Source organism: Prunus dulcis, chromosome 6 (genome assembly GCF_902201215.1).
Source record: "Prunus dulcis chromosome 6, ALMONDv2, whole genome shotgun sequence".
Classification (NCBI taxonomy): Eukaryota; Viridiplantae; Streptophyta; class Magnoliopsida; order Rosales; family Rosaceae; genus Prunus; species Prunus dulcis.
In genome coordinates, this window is record NC_047655.1 from 1,910,176 (window position 1) to 1,927,328 (window position 17,153).

Below are 17,153 nucleotides of genomic sequence, written 5' to 3' on the forward strand. Positions count from 1 at the left end.
TCACATGAATAGTGTCAGCCTTGCCATTTTTGGTTCCACCCATAAGGGCTAAGTCTAAGGCAATTACTATTCACTTAAATTTATTTTTTATTTTTTATACTTAAACCATTGAGGGCATGTTTACGTATCAGTAATGGAGAAAGTAAGGAATCAGATAATTTAGGAATCGGGGAACTACTGAATCGGTATGGGAAGAATCATTCCCATTAAGCTGTTTACTAAAAATACGAAATTAGTAAAGGAATGGGGTTGATTCCCATTGTTATTGTTTACTAATTTTCATGAATCAGAATCCAAATTAATTTAATTACTAAAATGCCCTACACATTTTCACCACATCACATATATAAAATTCACCCAAAACCAAAAGCTATAGGAAAAGGGGTTTTGAATTATCAGTAAGAGGGAATCCGTTATCAAAGAAAATTATCAGCAATTTATTCTGAACCAAAAGCTAGACAAGCTAACCTGGCTAAGAAATCTTTGATCAAGTGAGATAAAATTCACAAAAGAAGTCACCTAAGGGCTAAGCAGTTGCAAAGAGCACATCCAAAACTAACATAAGCAAATAAAATTCACAAAATAAACTCCAATAAATATTTATCTTTCACCTACGTAACTAGTAAATAATCAAATAATAATAATTTGCATAATCTTCATACGATTAAATACAAAATAGTCAAACTACCAAAAGAAGAGATATATAATCTCCACAAAAGTCATTCACCCATTACTCATCAATCGCAATCACTATAAGCCATGCTCCATAAGATTAAATACATAATCTTTTTTTTCTTCATCAGTCATGGTAAAGAAGACCCTCAACAAATCGTGCTCTTTGGCTAAAATATTGGTGATACGAAATACTTGCAAAGGAGTTAGGAATTCTATTTTCCTCAATTCACCACCAAGTTTAGCTTGCACATCAGCAAGATCCTTCTCTGTTGAAAGAACATTAACCAAACCTGACATTAAAATATGTATATTATTCAAGATATCAAAAGATTCTGTGATATGAAAAATATATATATATATATCTGTGATATGAAAAACAGTTTAACATATGTAAAAAGATTCTGATCAACACGAGACATCGAAATTTGTAAAAGGATATTGGGAAAAACCAAAAACTAAAACAAAAAAGAAACAGCTGATCTATGGCATGAAGGCTTTTCCTCTTTTCCTTTTCTGATCAACACAATGCGAGGTGAGACCCAGAAATATTTGTGACAATAATAAAAATAGGGATCTTCACTAATATACCCAAAATAGGAGCTGAAATTATAAAAAAACCCCACATGGAAAACACTTCATAAACACACCCAAAATCCATTTATTAAATAACAAAATTAGTGTTGAAGTTCCAATAAATTACAGCACTGCCACTATCAAGCCCAACAGAAAAAAACTCAAAAAACACCCAAAACAAACCCAGCCCAAATTTATAAACAAGCCCAAACATTGTACCATCTCGTATTCCATAACTTTCGGCCCAAAAAAAAAAAAGTAAACCATGTCATTAAAGTACATTGTTAATACCACGTCATTAAAGTACATTGTTAATATCATGTCATAAAAGTGCATTGTTAATACCATGCTATATTGTTAATACAATTTCATAGAAAAACATTCTTAATACAATTTCATAGAAAAACATTGTAAATACTATTTTATACAAAAAATCCAAAAAACCCTAACAAGAGATTCGATATCCTTTGCTGCCACCTCCAATTGTCCATAGTTTCACCAGATACAATTGCAAAGGCACAAGGAAATACCTTTATAAGAAGAAAAAAAAAAAGTACACTGTTAATACTATGTCACAGAAGTACATTGTTAATACTATGTCATAGAACTATTTTCCTTGGAAAAATCACATTTTGCATATCATAAACTTCAAGTGCACAGCCATATATAGAGCAAAATATAGAGCGTGCTTTGTTACTGAAAATCTGTTAATACTATGTCATAGAAGTACATTGTTAATACCATGTCATAGAAGTACATTGTTTATACTATTTCATACAAAAACATTGTTAATACCATTTCATACAAAAACATTGTTAATACCATTTCATACTCAAAAAAAAATATTTTTAATACCATTTCTTACAAAAAGATATTGTTAATACCATTTCATACAAATAGAACATTGTTAATACCATTTCATACAATAAACCATTGTTAATACCATTTCATATTAAAAAAACCCAGCAAGACATCCGATATCCTTTGCAGAAACCACCTCTAATTGTCTACAGTTTCACCAGATACAATCGCAATGGCAAAAGGAAATACCTCTACAAGAAAAAAAGAAGAAAAAAAGAACTGTTAATACCATGTCTTAGAACTATCTTCCTAGTAAAAATCATAGCATATCATAAACTTCATGTGCACAGCCATATATAGAGCAAAATATAGAGCATGCTTTGTTACTGAAAATCTATTAATACTATGTCATAGAAGTACACTGTTAATACTATGTTATATAAATCAACTCAGTTGCAGGGTATGAACAGTATAACAGTTGTTCATACCACTTACTGGAAGTTAACAACTGCTCATACGACTTACAGATAACAAATTGTATAATACAAATCAACTTACTAACTTGTTGAAATTTACAGAAGTCATATATTAGACCTACAACCACCCAAAAAGCCAAAATTGGCTTGTTGCAAATGCCATATCAAAGTGTTGAGGAAGGTTGACTCTTTCTATTTTACCAGTTACTACTGCCAACTCATTTTGATTAGATTTTAGTATATTCCAGTATTTAAACATAATTTTGAGACTCTTTGAAACAAATTTAACAAAAAACAAGCATACACGCAACAATGTCCTAGATCTTAATTCTGAGTGAATAAACTATAGTGGTAATAAGGTTAACAGAGAGATACATCCATCTCAATAAGATTTCCTATCATTCTCTCAGCAGGTTCTACACCATCGCGCAAAAATTTTACCATGACTTCATCTAGATGCTTTCTCAATACTAGAAACCTTTGCAACTCAGTTACCTCACAAGCGTGGCTTATCTGCAGGCAAAATTTTATCTTCCTAATTACATCTACATCTCATGATTCATGGAAACATACAATTAGAACTCCGTAGCATATGCTTTATTACTCACCTTCATTAGTTCATCATAAACAAATCGAAGACACTGAAGGCTTGGGTCTAACAGACGAGCATTTTGTCTCCTAACTAAAAATTCAAATGGGACCTAAAACCAATTCAGAAACTTATCAGCCAATGCAGTGTAAAATCAAGCCATTAGTTTCTAATATTTAATACAAGGGAAAATGAAAGACTGCAGCATATGTCATCATCATACCTCAAGCACAAATAAAGCATTTCTTGCACCAGAAGCATTTTGAATAGCCATTCGAATATCATCATCAGTTAGATCATCACAGGGGTCCACTTCCTACAATTCGTGATAGTTAGCAGCCAATCTGATGGCACACATCTTACAGTGTATCATTACTTCAAAATTTTCTTCAAGAAAGAAATTGCATGGTATTTTGACATCAGACAACTAAGCAGAAGACAACAACTGAGGACGTAGTAATATGTTGCTTCAGATTAAAAGAAAGCAAAAATTTGTACAATTAGCAATGATCATTAAAGGAAATGCACTCTTAATACAACTATAGTACATTGTACCTCCAAGCACTTTACAAAAATTGGCTGGAGGATGTAGTGGATCCTGCCTCCTCCTGACAATTCTTTAGTTGACATCTCCTGACTTTTCCCATCCACCATGGCAGCAAAAGCTGTTAATTAGTGAAACAGAGACAGAGAAGGAGCAAAGCAACATCAGTGAAACTAGCTAAAACTAAAATAACAAGAAACAAGGTAGTATAAACATCTCTCTCTCTCTCTCTCTCTCTCTCTCTCTCTCTCTCTCTCACTCACACACACACACACACAAATTTGAGAAAAAGGCACTAATACAAAAAATATCAATTAAGTGATTCTTTAAGGAATATCAGTTATATAGGTAAAAGAAAGATTGACATTCAATAGATATAACAGGAAATCGAAATCTCACCTTCACAATATTGCGTTAAAATGTTCAGCAGAATCACGACTAAAGAACAAATCAATTAGTTTCCTTCCATATTCAAACGATCATAAACCACAACATAAAAGTTAACATGTTCAAATCTCTAACCTCAGCCATACAAACTAAGTCGTTGAATTTATAATGTTCACAAGCCAAACGCAAACAGAAAACACAACAATTCATACAATAAAACTATAAAAATACTGAAATGAGCAATCAACATAAGAATAAACGGTGAAAATACGTACATTAGAGGCGTCACTGATGAGCGCACGGAGAAAGATCTCCTTGCTGCTGTAAAAGGTGTTGATGATCAAACTCAGAAGCTGGTTGCTCTCATGGATCAGGACTTGAGTCCACCTTCTGAGTTGTAAAACGACTTTACCGAGTTCGGCGTATCCCGCTCTTCAAAGAAGAGCTTCTTCAATGGCAGCCGCAGAGAGGAAGACGAAGCGGCATCCCTTTTGGCTATGGAAAAATCATCGTCGTCAGCATCTGCGAACAAGAGATCCGGGTTGAAATCAGGAACACAGGATGGATCTGGCCATTTTGGAATATATCGTCGGTGAAAATCGGCGATCCCTCGAGGTTGGTGCATGCGAAAGAGAAATCAAGTAGAAATTCAAGTAAATTAAGCAAAAATCAAAAGGAAAATAATGAATTGAAGCATATGGAACAAACCTACAAAGGAAATGGAGACATCGGCGGCGAGAACACATGTGAGGCCACCTATGTAACGGAGATTGTTGTCGGTCTTGTGTTGGTTCATGGCTTTGAGACTGTTTGGTTTACTTTGAAGGCATAGAGAGGGAAGAAGGGAGAGAACAGAGGAGAGATGGTGGTTTGAAGCAGGAGAGGGGCTCGAGGCTTCAAACCTGAGGAAGGGCTTGAGGCTTCAAACCTGAGGTTGTCAAACTTGAGGGAGGCTTCAAACGAGATCCAAAACTAACTTAATGCTAAAAAGGGTAATAAAGATATTTCATCTTATTAATTAAATTAAAATATATACAATTGTTGATTTTTGGGTTTATTTTGGGTGTGTTTCTATGTTTTAAATAGTGTAGGGTATATTTATAGTTTCATGTCTAGGAATGGGTGTTTCACTAATTTTGTAATAAAAATATTGGTTACCTAAGCCTAATCCTTGTTCTGTATATGACAACAATAATAGAATTATGGAATGGAAAGGAGACTCTAGTAATTATCATGTATGTAGTAATTATCACATATCCATTGATTGGAACTCCAAACGGCAGCAATCACTTTGTAGTAATTACCTAAACAAACTGCAAGTCTTAGAATAGTAACACTAAGAAATTCATAAACAGAAGATAATGACATTCCACTTTGACAAAATAATAATAATTAATAAAAAGTTCTTAGGACGATAACCCCCACAAGTTAAGGGAATCATCAACCCCCATTAGTTGAGGAAATGGTCAAAGTACATTTCATACGATTGTCAATAATACCTCAAATAGTTTACTAGTTGAAAGCCCTACACCAAAATTCAAAATTAAATGCAAACTAGCCTAACTACAAAACAATAAAATCTTGTTAAATCACAAGTAAAAACATGAAGAAATTCCTTGGAATATTAAGCTTTAGACAAAAACTGATGCTGCAATTGGAACTCCAAACGGCAGCAATCACTTTGTAGTAATTACCTAAACAAACTGCAAGTCTTAGAATAGTAACACTAAGAAATTCATAAACAGAAGATAATGACATTCCACTTTGACAAAATACATTCTGCACCAACTATAAGATTTTCCAAACCCAACGCCATCTCTCTTCATTCATATACTACCAACATGGTTAACTATGACAATATCATCAATTTATTTATCCATGATCATACTTTGTTTTGCGATGAATGTGAAGACAGAAGATAGAAGAAAAAGAAAAAGGTGGATAGATAGATAGATGGAGTGACTTACATAGTTTCTGCTGCTCCAGGGAGGCTGTGTTGTAACGTTAAGGGTTTGAGTTGTTTGAACTCCTTCTGGCGTGTATTTTTATTTTTTTTAGGGTTTGAGTTATTTTGGAATTATAGTAAAGTGGTAAGGGTATTTTTGGAAGTTTTGGGAATCGTATCGACTAGTCCCCCCTAGTCGATCTGATACCTAGTTTTGAGGGAATGTGATTACGGATTTTGAGGTGGGGCCCATTTATTTTTTAATTCCTGATTGCAAGTAAACGCAGGGGAAGTCAGGAATGGAAATCATTCCCTTTCCTCCCATACCCATTACTGATACGTAAACATGCCCTGATTTTGATAAGATTTTCGATTCCCAAGTATTAGTATTTATCGTAAAATTCTCACCTAAAAATTAAGATAACATTTGCGGAAAAAATTTTGAAATTAAATTTGGTGTGGAAAGTGAATAATATTGGTAGGTATGTATAGAAAAAATTTCAAGAATTTTTTGATATATTTTTAAAAATTTGTTGATATTTTTTTCAATTTTTTTTAGCCAAAACTTGGACAACCGTTGGATTGTGCAAGATTTTTTGATCGGAGGCTCTAGGAGAAGCCACGTGGCTTATAACCATTGCGCAATGTGAGCTGGTGGGTCCAACAGTAAAAAATTATTTGAAAATTAGCTGCTGACGTCAGCAGCCCGCGGGCAACAGCCTAGTCAATTTCTGGCTGTGCGCTTGCCCGGGCTGGATTTCCTGCGATGAAGCCTCATTGGGCTTGCCAGGGGGGCCTTTTGCCCAGTTTGATAGCAGCACTGGAGCTGCTCTTAGCGGTAGCAATCAACCCAATTAGCCAAATCAAAACCTTGGTGACATCTCTGTCCAAACATCTGATGTTTTCTTTTTCTAAAATCTAAAGAAACTAAACCATGTTTATGTTGAGAGTCCCCAAAAACTCGGGTATGTTTGGTATTCAATTTGAATCCAACTTTTTAAACTCAAAAATAGAATTTTGAGTCCAAAACAAAGAAAACATGTTTAGTAGTTCTATTTTTAAAAACTTAAACTTAAGAACAACTGAAAAAACACCCCAATTATTAAAAACAAAATATATCTGTTTTTTCAGTTTTTTTCTAACCTACAAGTTCTCAAATTTTTAATATTTGAAATCAATTGTCAAGTTACATACCAAATAAGTTTTTGAATTATAAAAATAGATTTAAAAACTCCTTATTTTTAAAAAAATTAAAACATTTTGAGTTCCTTATTCAGCTGGAGGTGGAAAGGTACACAAGAATATGATAACCCTTTGAACTTTCAAAGGGACATATGAAAGCATCATAGACGCGTAAGAAAAGTAGGGCCCAGTCAGACAATGATTGTCATCATTTGACACAGTATCTAAAACCACTCATTAATTTCACCAACTCCTTTCCAAGAGCAGAGTGATTGGCATTCATGGGTTAAAATTAAAAAACATATCATCTTCTCAATCCCTTCAACGACTTTGTCTTTGCCACAAAGGATAAGGTTTTGACAGATCAGCTGTTAGTGACCCGGTACTCTTAGTGGTAGCAATCAATCCAATTAGACAAATCAAAACCTTGGGCCATGCTCAGATGTCCATCGAATTAGAGAAACCATTTGAAGATAGGTTTGTATCGGAGGAGTTGCGTCTTTCGAGAGACTTTTATGTAATGGAAATAATATTTTTTGCTATTTTGATCAATAGCGTAATGAGATGCGAGATAATTTTTTTACGTGTCATTGCATTATCAATCGAAAATAACAAAAAAGTACTATCCCGTTAGAATAAGTTTTTTCTGCATCCATTGACCCACCAAAATAGCAAAAGTCAGTGGCAGTTCATTAATGCATTTCACACTTGAAATAATAATGGGTACAATGAGCCTATATCTAATATGTAGCGGTTCTTGTTTTTTGGCATGAGGGCAATTATGGCAGGTGATTGTTAGTAGTTGATAGTTATAAATATTATTTTAGTGTTGACGCTGGCTTAGGGCTGACAATTACATGTGCACCCAAGTGATTGTTCTTAGCTTTCCTCAGGCCTTCAATATTCAAGAGCATGCTCATTTATTTGGAGTGTTGTTATTTTCACATTTCTGTCTTATTTTTTCACTCGCCATATAAATTTTAAAAAATACAATCATATTTTTCCATCTACTATTATTTCTAAAATATTCTTTAATTATTAATTCTTTTTTTTTCTCATTTTTTCTTCTCTTCCTTCTCCCCTCCCCTCTCCTCCCCCGACTATTCAATGCTCATTCAATCTTCCACCATGAAGCAAGTTGGTTCCTTCATCTTCGGAAAATCTTGAGAGGTCGTTTTTTTTTTTTTTTCCCCAAATTGAAAGGTCTCTTTCTGTTCTTTAAAATTTGGGAGACTTGGGAAAAAACTAAAGGAGATAGAAAATTTTTAAAAGAAGCCAAAATGGACAAAATTGCCATTATTTATTTTTTGATTTCCTAAGGAATCCTTTACATTTGTATGTCTTTGGTTTGAAAATTGAGAGGTTTTTCTGTCTTTTTTGAAAAAACTTTGGTTTTTTCCAAAAGTGAAAGTTTTTTTATGGGCAAAATCTAAATTTACTTTAAAATTTCAGCGTTGTAGTTGGGTGGGTGGGTGCTGAATTTTTGCGTCTTTTTTTTTCCCATACAAACTTCAACAACGCACTTACCCAGTAATCCACCATGAAAGCAACATGTTTGAAGCAAAGAGCCCATATAGAAAGAATGAAAGTATCGTTCAAAAAAAACAAAAGCAAACACTGTTTAGGTATATGTAATATAATGGGAATATAGACTGCGAATTACTTTTATGAAGATTCAAAATTTACTTTCCAACCAGTGAAGTGGATGCGATGAGATTGAGAAGGCAACAGAGGAGGTTGTGGCGGCTGCCTCAAGAGTGCAAAACAAAAATGAATGGGGGTTGTGACATGATATACGTGCATTAGGGTTTTTTTTTTTTTTTTTAAATAAAAATTTTATTATTTTATTTTTAGTATTTTTAATTCTTAATGGGTGAAACATGTTTTTTTCTTAAGTCCTTAGAAGTCATTTTATAAAGGGATAAATTTGTTTCTAAAATTTTGAAAATAAAATGAATGAGAAAATAGGACATTAAGTGAAAATAACAGCATTCTTTATTTATTTAATATTTTTATGACAACTTGGTACCACAAGCAAAGTTGGGACGCATATAATGTTAAAGGTGAGAACTGAAATAAATGATCCAAGATTTAGGTGGGTGGAGATGCTTGACTTTGATTTTTCCTTTGGTAGTGGAATCTGGCATGTGGACAATTAGTCCAATCACGTATAACCGATTCATAAATAAATAAGGGGTGGACCCTCAATTAGTACTCATAGAAGAATTAGAAACAAGGCGATTATGAACCTAAACAAACACTCACCCCACCCATTCTCCACCACTAAAACTCTAAAATATAAATATATCACTCAATAAAATGGCTGTTTGCCAATGGAATCTAATCCGATTAATGATTTCAGATTCAAACCCTCATAGTACTTTAATTGTATACTCACAAAAAGTTAGTAAAATTTATTTAAATTTGTGTATAAATTTGTAAATTATCATGAACTCGTATATAAATCTAAAAAGAAGACAATAATTTGAGAATTATAATATAAAAAATGTACAGAATGTATTCCACTTCATTACAATGTCAAGAAAAGGGTGAACAACTCCAAAGGTTGACTAGTATATTCAAATTAGCGGAGTAATGTTTACATGTTGATATCTTGAATGAGAAGAATAGATCATTTCCGAAGGTGGGTTGTTTCAAAACTTAACGTGTACGTGATTTAGGGCTCTTGAAAAGTCTCCTGCACTGCATAGAAATGATTCAAGTGCGGACATGTGTGAACACTTTTCTTTTTCTCTTTTTAATGGGAACAAATTGGTTTAGAAAATTCAAAAACCATCTAACTTGTAAAACAAAAGAGAAATGGAAAAACTAAAACGACATAGGTTTAGTCTAGACATAAACATCATGTCAGCTAGCATGCATCTCATTTTCCACAATATCAATTGTTTGTGCAAATAATCTCACGGAAGAATATTCGCTTCTAGATTCCTCAACCTTCGACATTCCTTCTCTCTCTTCCTCGTTTCCTGTAAAAAAGATTAGAGTAAATAGACCACACCCGGGGGTGTTGGCCAAAGGCCCTCTGATGCCTAAGTTAGTTTTTGTGTTTGTAACAATAGCTAAGCAAAGGGTACGGAGTTGTATGTATGGTTTAAACCAGACAGCCGGATCCGTGTGGAGAAAATATGAAGAGTGGAGAGGGAGAGAGAGCTGCAGGTATTTTTCTCGGGTATTAGGAGTAGGTTTAGATGTATCTTGAATGATGAATGAGGTCGTCTATTTATAGGAGCCTCGGGGCTAGGGTTTTGTAGAGAACATGCCGAGTTTATTCTCTACCCAAATTCGTAGGGATCGAGTCAGACTTAGATAATATCTGAATTAAATGATATTATCTCATTTTATGAAGATAATATATGAATTAATGATATTATCTTCTCTTTATTAGGATAATATATGAATTAATGATATTATCTTATTAAATAAAGATAATATCAAATTAATTAAGATATTTATCCCAATTAATTAATTAGCCAGATAAACTGGTTCAATTAATTAATTTAAGAGATAATCTTCTTTTTCACGTAGCGTGCTGTGATTGGAGACGAAAATATTTGCTCCCACATCAATCAATCCACTTCACTTCATATGAATGTTACATACATCTATATCCAAAATCACTCCAAATCATGGGTAAGAAATCCTCAACGTTTAAATGGCCACGGTGTCCCACACTAGTGGAATGCCGACTTCCATGAAGATTTGACTACTCGCAATATTAATTAGACTACTGTCGTAATTAATGTTTGATGAACTTATAAATATTAGAAATAGACGGCTTGTTTGTGACTTCTGGAGAGAAGCATCTCCACGTGCTTCTCTATATAATCATTTTAAAAGCTCGTTTGGGACTGCTTCTCTAGGAAGCATTTCTGCTCATAAGTGTTTCTAACAAAAGCGTTTTAATTATATAGTTGTTGAAAATTTTATAAAAAATCGAAGTGCTTCCTGAAAAAGCACTTGGCAGTGCTTCTCCAAAAAGCGCTTTTTTTGACCCAAAAACATTTCTAAACTTTTCTGCCAAACGCCGTCAGAAGCTCTTCCGATTGTCAGAAAGCACTTTTAACCCTTCCAGAAGCACTCCCAAACGAACCATAAGTGATTTTAAGTGATTATAGGGAGAAACACCTCTCATGTGCTTTTTACTGACCTATCCATAATCACTCCCAAACAAGCCCTTATTAAATTGGACAATAATCCAATATATTGTGTTTTATAAGTCTCATCTAAAAGAGTCGGACTCATAAAAATTGGTTTGAACTCAAACCGAGCCCACCAAACGAGCTCATAAAAGACCCAGATTTTCATTATTTATCGCTCCATTTTTAGGGTTATAAGAGCACTTCCACCCATTTACCATAGTAAAAGGCAAGAGGAGGTAAGGGCAGTTACTATTCACATAAATAGTGTGCTTTTCCACTCATTGCCATAACAACCCAAAGGCAATTACTATTCACATGGGATTAATTTTATTTATATGTATGAGATTAATAAATAAAATATTGCTAGGTATGTATTAAAAAAAATTCTGAATTTTTTGGTAATTTTTCAGAATTTTTTTCAATTTTTTTACTTTTTTTTTCTTTGCTGACTTCAATGCCAGCAGTTCGGGCTGATCTTGCCTTGGAACTTGTCCAGTATTGATGGAGCCCACATCCTGCCCGGTCTAGAATGTATTGGTGGAGAGGTTTTTTCAGCTCAAGAGGGTAAAAAGTCGTAAGGGGAAATGCTCTATCAATTTGGTTGATTTTTCATCTTTTTAGCCGTATTTTAAAGACTTCTAACTATTTTTGTTTAAGGTCTTAAAAATATGGACCACTTTTGTGTATGGCTCGAAAATAAAATAGCTATAAGTAGTCTTTAAGGAGTGAAATAAAAATTCAGTTTTCAAACCTTTCCTCCTTGTTTTTGACTCTTCTAGATGTCTCACGTTAGCTAAGCCAAACTTACATGGTTGTGTAGCGTAGAGACCAAAGAGTTTAGGCCAAAACCATCCGATTTCTCCAGAAAAGAAACAACGTGCCGGCATGGTTTTATTTGTTAATTGCATTGTCCCCACCATAACAAAAATTGTGTACTGCAAAAACTAAACAAAATATAATATACACATTAAATAATGCAGCCAATATTCTTAGTCTAAGGAGCTAGAGAGGAAAATTTCAGGCAACTTGGAGGTTTCAGTCACCCATTGAATTAAGAATTTTGCTAACATGGTCCGGCGTCTATGCACGCACGAGTGAAAGTTAATTATTGATGTATTGTTAAATCCACATGTATCGATGATTAAAAAAAATCACTAACACCCGTGTAAACGACTTGACTTTTAAAACTTACCTTGACTTAATTGTTACAAAGAACAGAATATTGTATGCCCGTGTAATTGTTTAAAGCTTTAATTAAACAAAAGCCTGGTTGATGGTGATGGTGATGGTGAGCATGCATCATGCAGCAGATTGAGGTTTTTAGTTTTATAGTTTTATATATATTTTTTTAATAAAAGCGGTAATTTACTTTAATTTAATCTAATCTAAAAACGAAAAGAGATATTCAGATCCGAGTGGAGAGAGTGGGAAACACATTAAATATAAGCTATTGAATGTGAAGTAAAATGCCCTTTTAGATTGGATTGGATTGGATTGGATTATCAAATTCTCATATCTCGTGGACAAGAATCGTCCACGTTTGATAGTCACAAACGCACATCTCATCCAGTGCTATATCTGCCACTAAATTAGTCCCATAATTTCATTTTGGCAACTACCGCTGATATTAATTCGCATAGCTGTCATCCCCCAAAAATTGGAGGTCCAGATCACTCATTGTCAACACACAAGTCAAGTCTCCACTGTTTCATATTTTTCATAAATTATTTTCTAGTAAAACAAAAGAAGACCCCGAAGAATCCCAACTATCAATTTATTTTTTTCACTTGCCTTTTTCTTTGGGAAATAAATTAGAAGTAGCTTGGGTTCATTTTTTCCTTTAGGTGGGGGCCAAGAAGGAGTCTAGATTCATTTTCCTTTTCATTTTGTGCACATGAAGATTTGTCTTTTATACAAGAACATGCAGTAGAATCGTTCCAAAATTCACAGATGCACAAGTTCATTTCAGAAGTCAAATTGCTCATGCTATAAATGCATGATAAGATTCCAACCCACAGGATACAGCCAAAAAGGCTGTGTCTTTGACCCTTTTGTGCATCATCACACCAGAGCTGAGGCCAAAAAACTGGTTTCTTGAAAAAGAAACTACCAGCATTGCTTTATTTCTAAAAGCACCCAGCCTGGATCTCATTCCAAGCTTGTGCGCCTCTAAACTTAAGTAATCATCAAACCAAGTAGCTTGTGTATAAAAGTAGTGATGTGTGCTTGCAGTCACTGAGCGGTTGGCTGGCCTTATTTCTACCAGGAGAGAGAGAAAGAGAGTAAAGGAGAGAGAAAGTGAGAGTGAAAAAGAGAGATGGCAGCTTATGTTGAGGATGGAGTTCCTGAAGAAAAGTTGCCTGGGAAGCTTCAGTCAGATGTTGATGTAATTGGTAAGTCCCTCTAAGCTAGTCCTACTCCTTGTATCTCTCTCTGGAATTCCTCTGTTTTACTCTCAGCATGTTTATGCAGAATTGGTTATGTCAAGATTGGATTGGATCCCATTTCAGTTATGAAATTTTCCTGGTGTTTCTTGTATATGTGATGAAATGTGTTTGAATGTTCTTGAATGACATCAAGAATGGGTTGACAGAGCCATGATAATTGATTTGAATGAGATATTGCTACTTTGCTTAAAAAGTTTCTTCTTTTGAAGAGTTCCAATTTGTTGTTAGAAATTCACTCTGCAATGTTGCCAATTTGCTCATGCTGCAGATGATGAAGTGAATGACAACCCAATTGAGCAAGTTAGGCTAACTGTTTCAACCACCGATGACCCTTCACAGCCAACCTTGACATTTCGTACATGGGTTCTTGGGATAATTTCATGCTCCGTTCTTGCTTTTGTGAACCAATTTTTCGGGTACCGCCAGAATCAGCTGTATGTTTCTTCGGTCTCGGCCCAAATTCTTGTCCTCCCTCTTGGAAAGTTGATGGCTGCTACCCTTCCAGAGAAGCCAATCCGATTCCCATTCACAAAGTGGTCGTTTTCATTGAATCCGGGGCCTTTCAACTTGAAAGAACATGCGTTGATCACCATTTTCGCCAACTCGGGATCAAACAGCGTTTATGCTGTTAACATTATCACAATTGTTTTGGCTTTCTACCACAGGAAAATGCATCCTGCAGCAGCCTTCTTGTTAGCTCAAACCACTCAGGTGAATTTATGGCAAAGTGTTTCTTTGGTGTGTTTTCTTGCTTTCTTGGTAGTTGTTTGTGTTATGGAAATTCATGTTTTTTGCATGAAATTTTGCAGATGCTTGGGTATGGATGGGCTGGCATTTTCAGAAAATATCTTGTTGACTCTCCTTACATGTGGTGGCCTTCAAATCTGGTTCAGGTCTCTCTTTTCAGGTATTTTATTTCCACCCTCTTTCCTATCTGTCATGTTGAATGAATTTAGCAGCCACTTCAAATTGAAAATTATTTCTTCATTTTTTTTTAATGGCAGGGCATTGCACGAAAAGGAAAAGAGACCGAAGGGAGGCCGCACTAGGCTGCAGTTCTTCTTCATGGTTTTCATATGCAGCTTTTCTTACTACATTGTTCCAAGTTTTCTTTTCCCCTCCATTTCTGCTTTCTCCTTTGTTTGCTGGATATGGAAGGACTCCATCACTGCCCAACAGATTGGTTCCGGCATGCATGGCCTTGGCATAGGCTCCTTCGGCATTGATTGGTCCACTGTTGCTGGCTTCTTAGGCAGTCCATTAGCCACACCCGGATTTGCTACCATTAACATCTTAATTGGTTTTGTCTTGATTGTTTACGTTGTCACCCCCATTGCTTATTGGAACAACGCCTATGATGCTAGGAAGTTTCCAATATTTTCGTCACACACTTTCGACTCCACTGGCCAGATTTATAACATTTCCTCGGTTCTGGATCAGAAAAATTTCGATATTAATATGGTTAGGTACAACGGTTACAGCAAGCTCTATCTCAGTACCTTCTTTGCCTTCACTTATGGGTTGAGCTTTGCCACTTTGACGGCTACTATTTCCCATGTTGGTCTCTTCCATGGAAGGTAAGCCTTTTCGACATCAGTTTTAACTGTAAACTGGGCAATATTTCTTTAGAGCTAATAAATTCTTCGTTGTCTTTCTTGCTTCTTGTGACATACATGAACAGAACAATCTGGCAGATGTGGAAAAAGACAACTAGTGCAGTGAGAGATCAGGTTGGAGATATCCACACCCGGCTGATGAAGAAGAACTATGAAGCAGTGCCCCAATGGTGGTTTCACATCATCCTTGTTTTAATGGTTGCTCTTGCTATCTTTTGCTGTGAAGGTTTTGGCCAACAGCTCCAACTTCCATGGTGGGGAGTTTTAATGGCTTGTGGAATTGCACTATTTTTCACCTTACCCATCGGCATCATTCAAGCCACAACAAACCAGGTATATATGGTCAAGAAAACATTAAATCTGAACAATATGATGAGTGCTCTGCATAATTTGTTACACATTTCCTTCAAAGCGATCACATGAAGTTGCAATTTCTCATTTAATTATACAAACTCTGCAGCAACCAGGGCTTAACGTGATCACAGAGTTAGTTATCGGATACATTTACCCAGGAAAGCCTCTTGCTAATGTGGCTTTCAAGACCTATGGATATATCAGCATGTCACAAGCACTTATGTTTCTTCAGGACTTCAAATTAGGACACTACATGAAGATCCCTCCTAAGTCCATGTTTGTTGTGCAGGTAATGAATTACATAACCTCATATCAATTTCTGTTCATATTTCTGATAAAATTATCCACTCATTTCTATTCCCCCTCTTCTTCTTTTTTGGCGATGATCTTCAGTTAGTTGGAACAATAGTTGCTTCAAGTGTCTACTTTGGCACATCTTGGTGGCTTCTCACAACCATTGAGCACATCTGTGATCCATCAAAGCTGCCAGAGGGAAGTCCATGGACATGTCCTGGTGATGATGTGTTCTACAATGCATCAATCATTTGGGGGGTCATTGGCCCCCTCAGAATGTTCACTGACAAAGGAGTCTACCCAGAGCTCAACTGGTTCTTCCTCATTGGCTTATTGGCACCTGTCCCTGTTTGGCTGCTTTCTAAACAATTTCCCAACCAAAGGTGGATCAAGCTCATAAACATGCCCATTATACTTGGAGCCACAGGTAACATGCCTCCTGCTAGGGCTGTGAACTATTTGGCATGGCTTGCAGTTGGGATTTTCTTCAACTTTTATGTGTATAGAAAGTACAAGGGGTGGTGGGCTAGGCACAACTATATCCTCTCTGCTGCTTTGGATGCTGGTGTGGCCTTCACAGCAGTTCTGCTATATTTCACCCTCCAATCCAAGGATATCACGGGTCCAAACTGGTGGGGCCTGTTAGCTGATGACCATTGCCCGCTCGCCACGTGTCCCACGGCACCGGGTATAGTTGCCAAAGGCTGTCCAGTTCTCTGAGATTAATGTAATTCACATGTGCTTGTGCAAATCATATATAGTTAGCGCAGTTCTGGCTGATTGGTGGTATAGATATGAAGCTGTACAGTTGATTAATTAGTTTGTATTACCTTGAAGCTGCAGACTCAGATTTTAGTCAAAATGTAATAAGTTATTTGGTACTTTGCATAATGTGAAAACTAGTGTATGAAAACATGCTTTAATACTGAAATAATTAACATTATCATATATCAAAGCCACCAAGCCATTCACATTCTCTATAATGTTCCATACAAAGAAAACAAATTTAGATGCAAATATATGTATGCCGACGTCACTAATGCCAATTGTACTTCATGTCAAAACTCGCCAACTAGATGCATATTAAGGATTTCCCACATCACATAAATA

The 17,153-nt window shown here is 35.4% G+C and overlaps 2 protein-coding genes across 8 annotated transcripts; one reads left to right on the plus strand and one right to left on the minus strand.

The window, feature by feature from the left end:
- Positions 1–1,690: 1,690 nt before the first annotated feature.
- LOC117632139 (dynamin-related protein 3A-like) lies at positions 1,691–5,063 on the minus strand. Of its 7 annotated transcripts, none has more exons than XM_034365558.1 (7): positions 4,754–5,060; positions 4,321–4,567; positions 3,670–3,779; positions 3,338–3,430; positions 3,134–3,226; positions 2,246–2,300; positions 1,691–1,778 (listed from the first exon to the last, which is right to left on the minus strand). In XM_034365558.1, exons 3-6 carry the CDS (start codon positions 3,766–3,768, stop codon positions 2,256–2,258), a joined length of 330 nt encoding a protein of 109 aa, XP_034221449.1. In that variant the 5' UTR covers positions 3,769–3,779; positions 4,321–4,567; positions 4,754–5,060; the 3' UTR covers positions 1,691–1,778; positions 2,246–2,255. The 7 variants fall into 7 exon arrangements, with proteins under 7 accessions (XP_034221449.1, XP_034221448.1, XP_034221447.1 ...); XM_034365556.1 differs by lacking the exons at positions 1,691–1,778; positions 2,246–2,300 and adding exons at positions 2,661–3,038; positions 4,058–4,096 and having other exon boundaries at positions 4,754–5,063; XM_034365557.1 differs by lacking the exon at positions 1,691–1,778 and having other exon boundaries at positions 2,163–2,300.
- Positions 5,064–13,148: 8,085 nt separating this feature from the next.
- On the plus strand, positions 13,149–16,974 carry LOC117631683 (oligopeptide transporter 1-like). The gene is made up of 7 exons (XM_034364962.1): positions 13,149–13,725; positions 14,048–14,490; positions 14,589–14,686; positions 14,784–15,356; positions 15,461–15,728; positions 15,856–16,038; positions 16,143–16,974. The coding sequence occupies exons 1-7, from the start codon at positions 13,650–13,652 to the stop codon at positions 16,761–16,763; spliced, it is 2,262 nt and encodes a 753-aa protein (XP_034220853.1). The 5' UTR covers positions 13,149–13,649; the 3' UTR covers positions 16,764–16,974.
- The last annotated feature ends 179 nt before the right edge of the window (positions 16,975–17,153 follow it).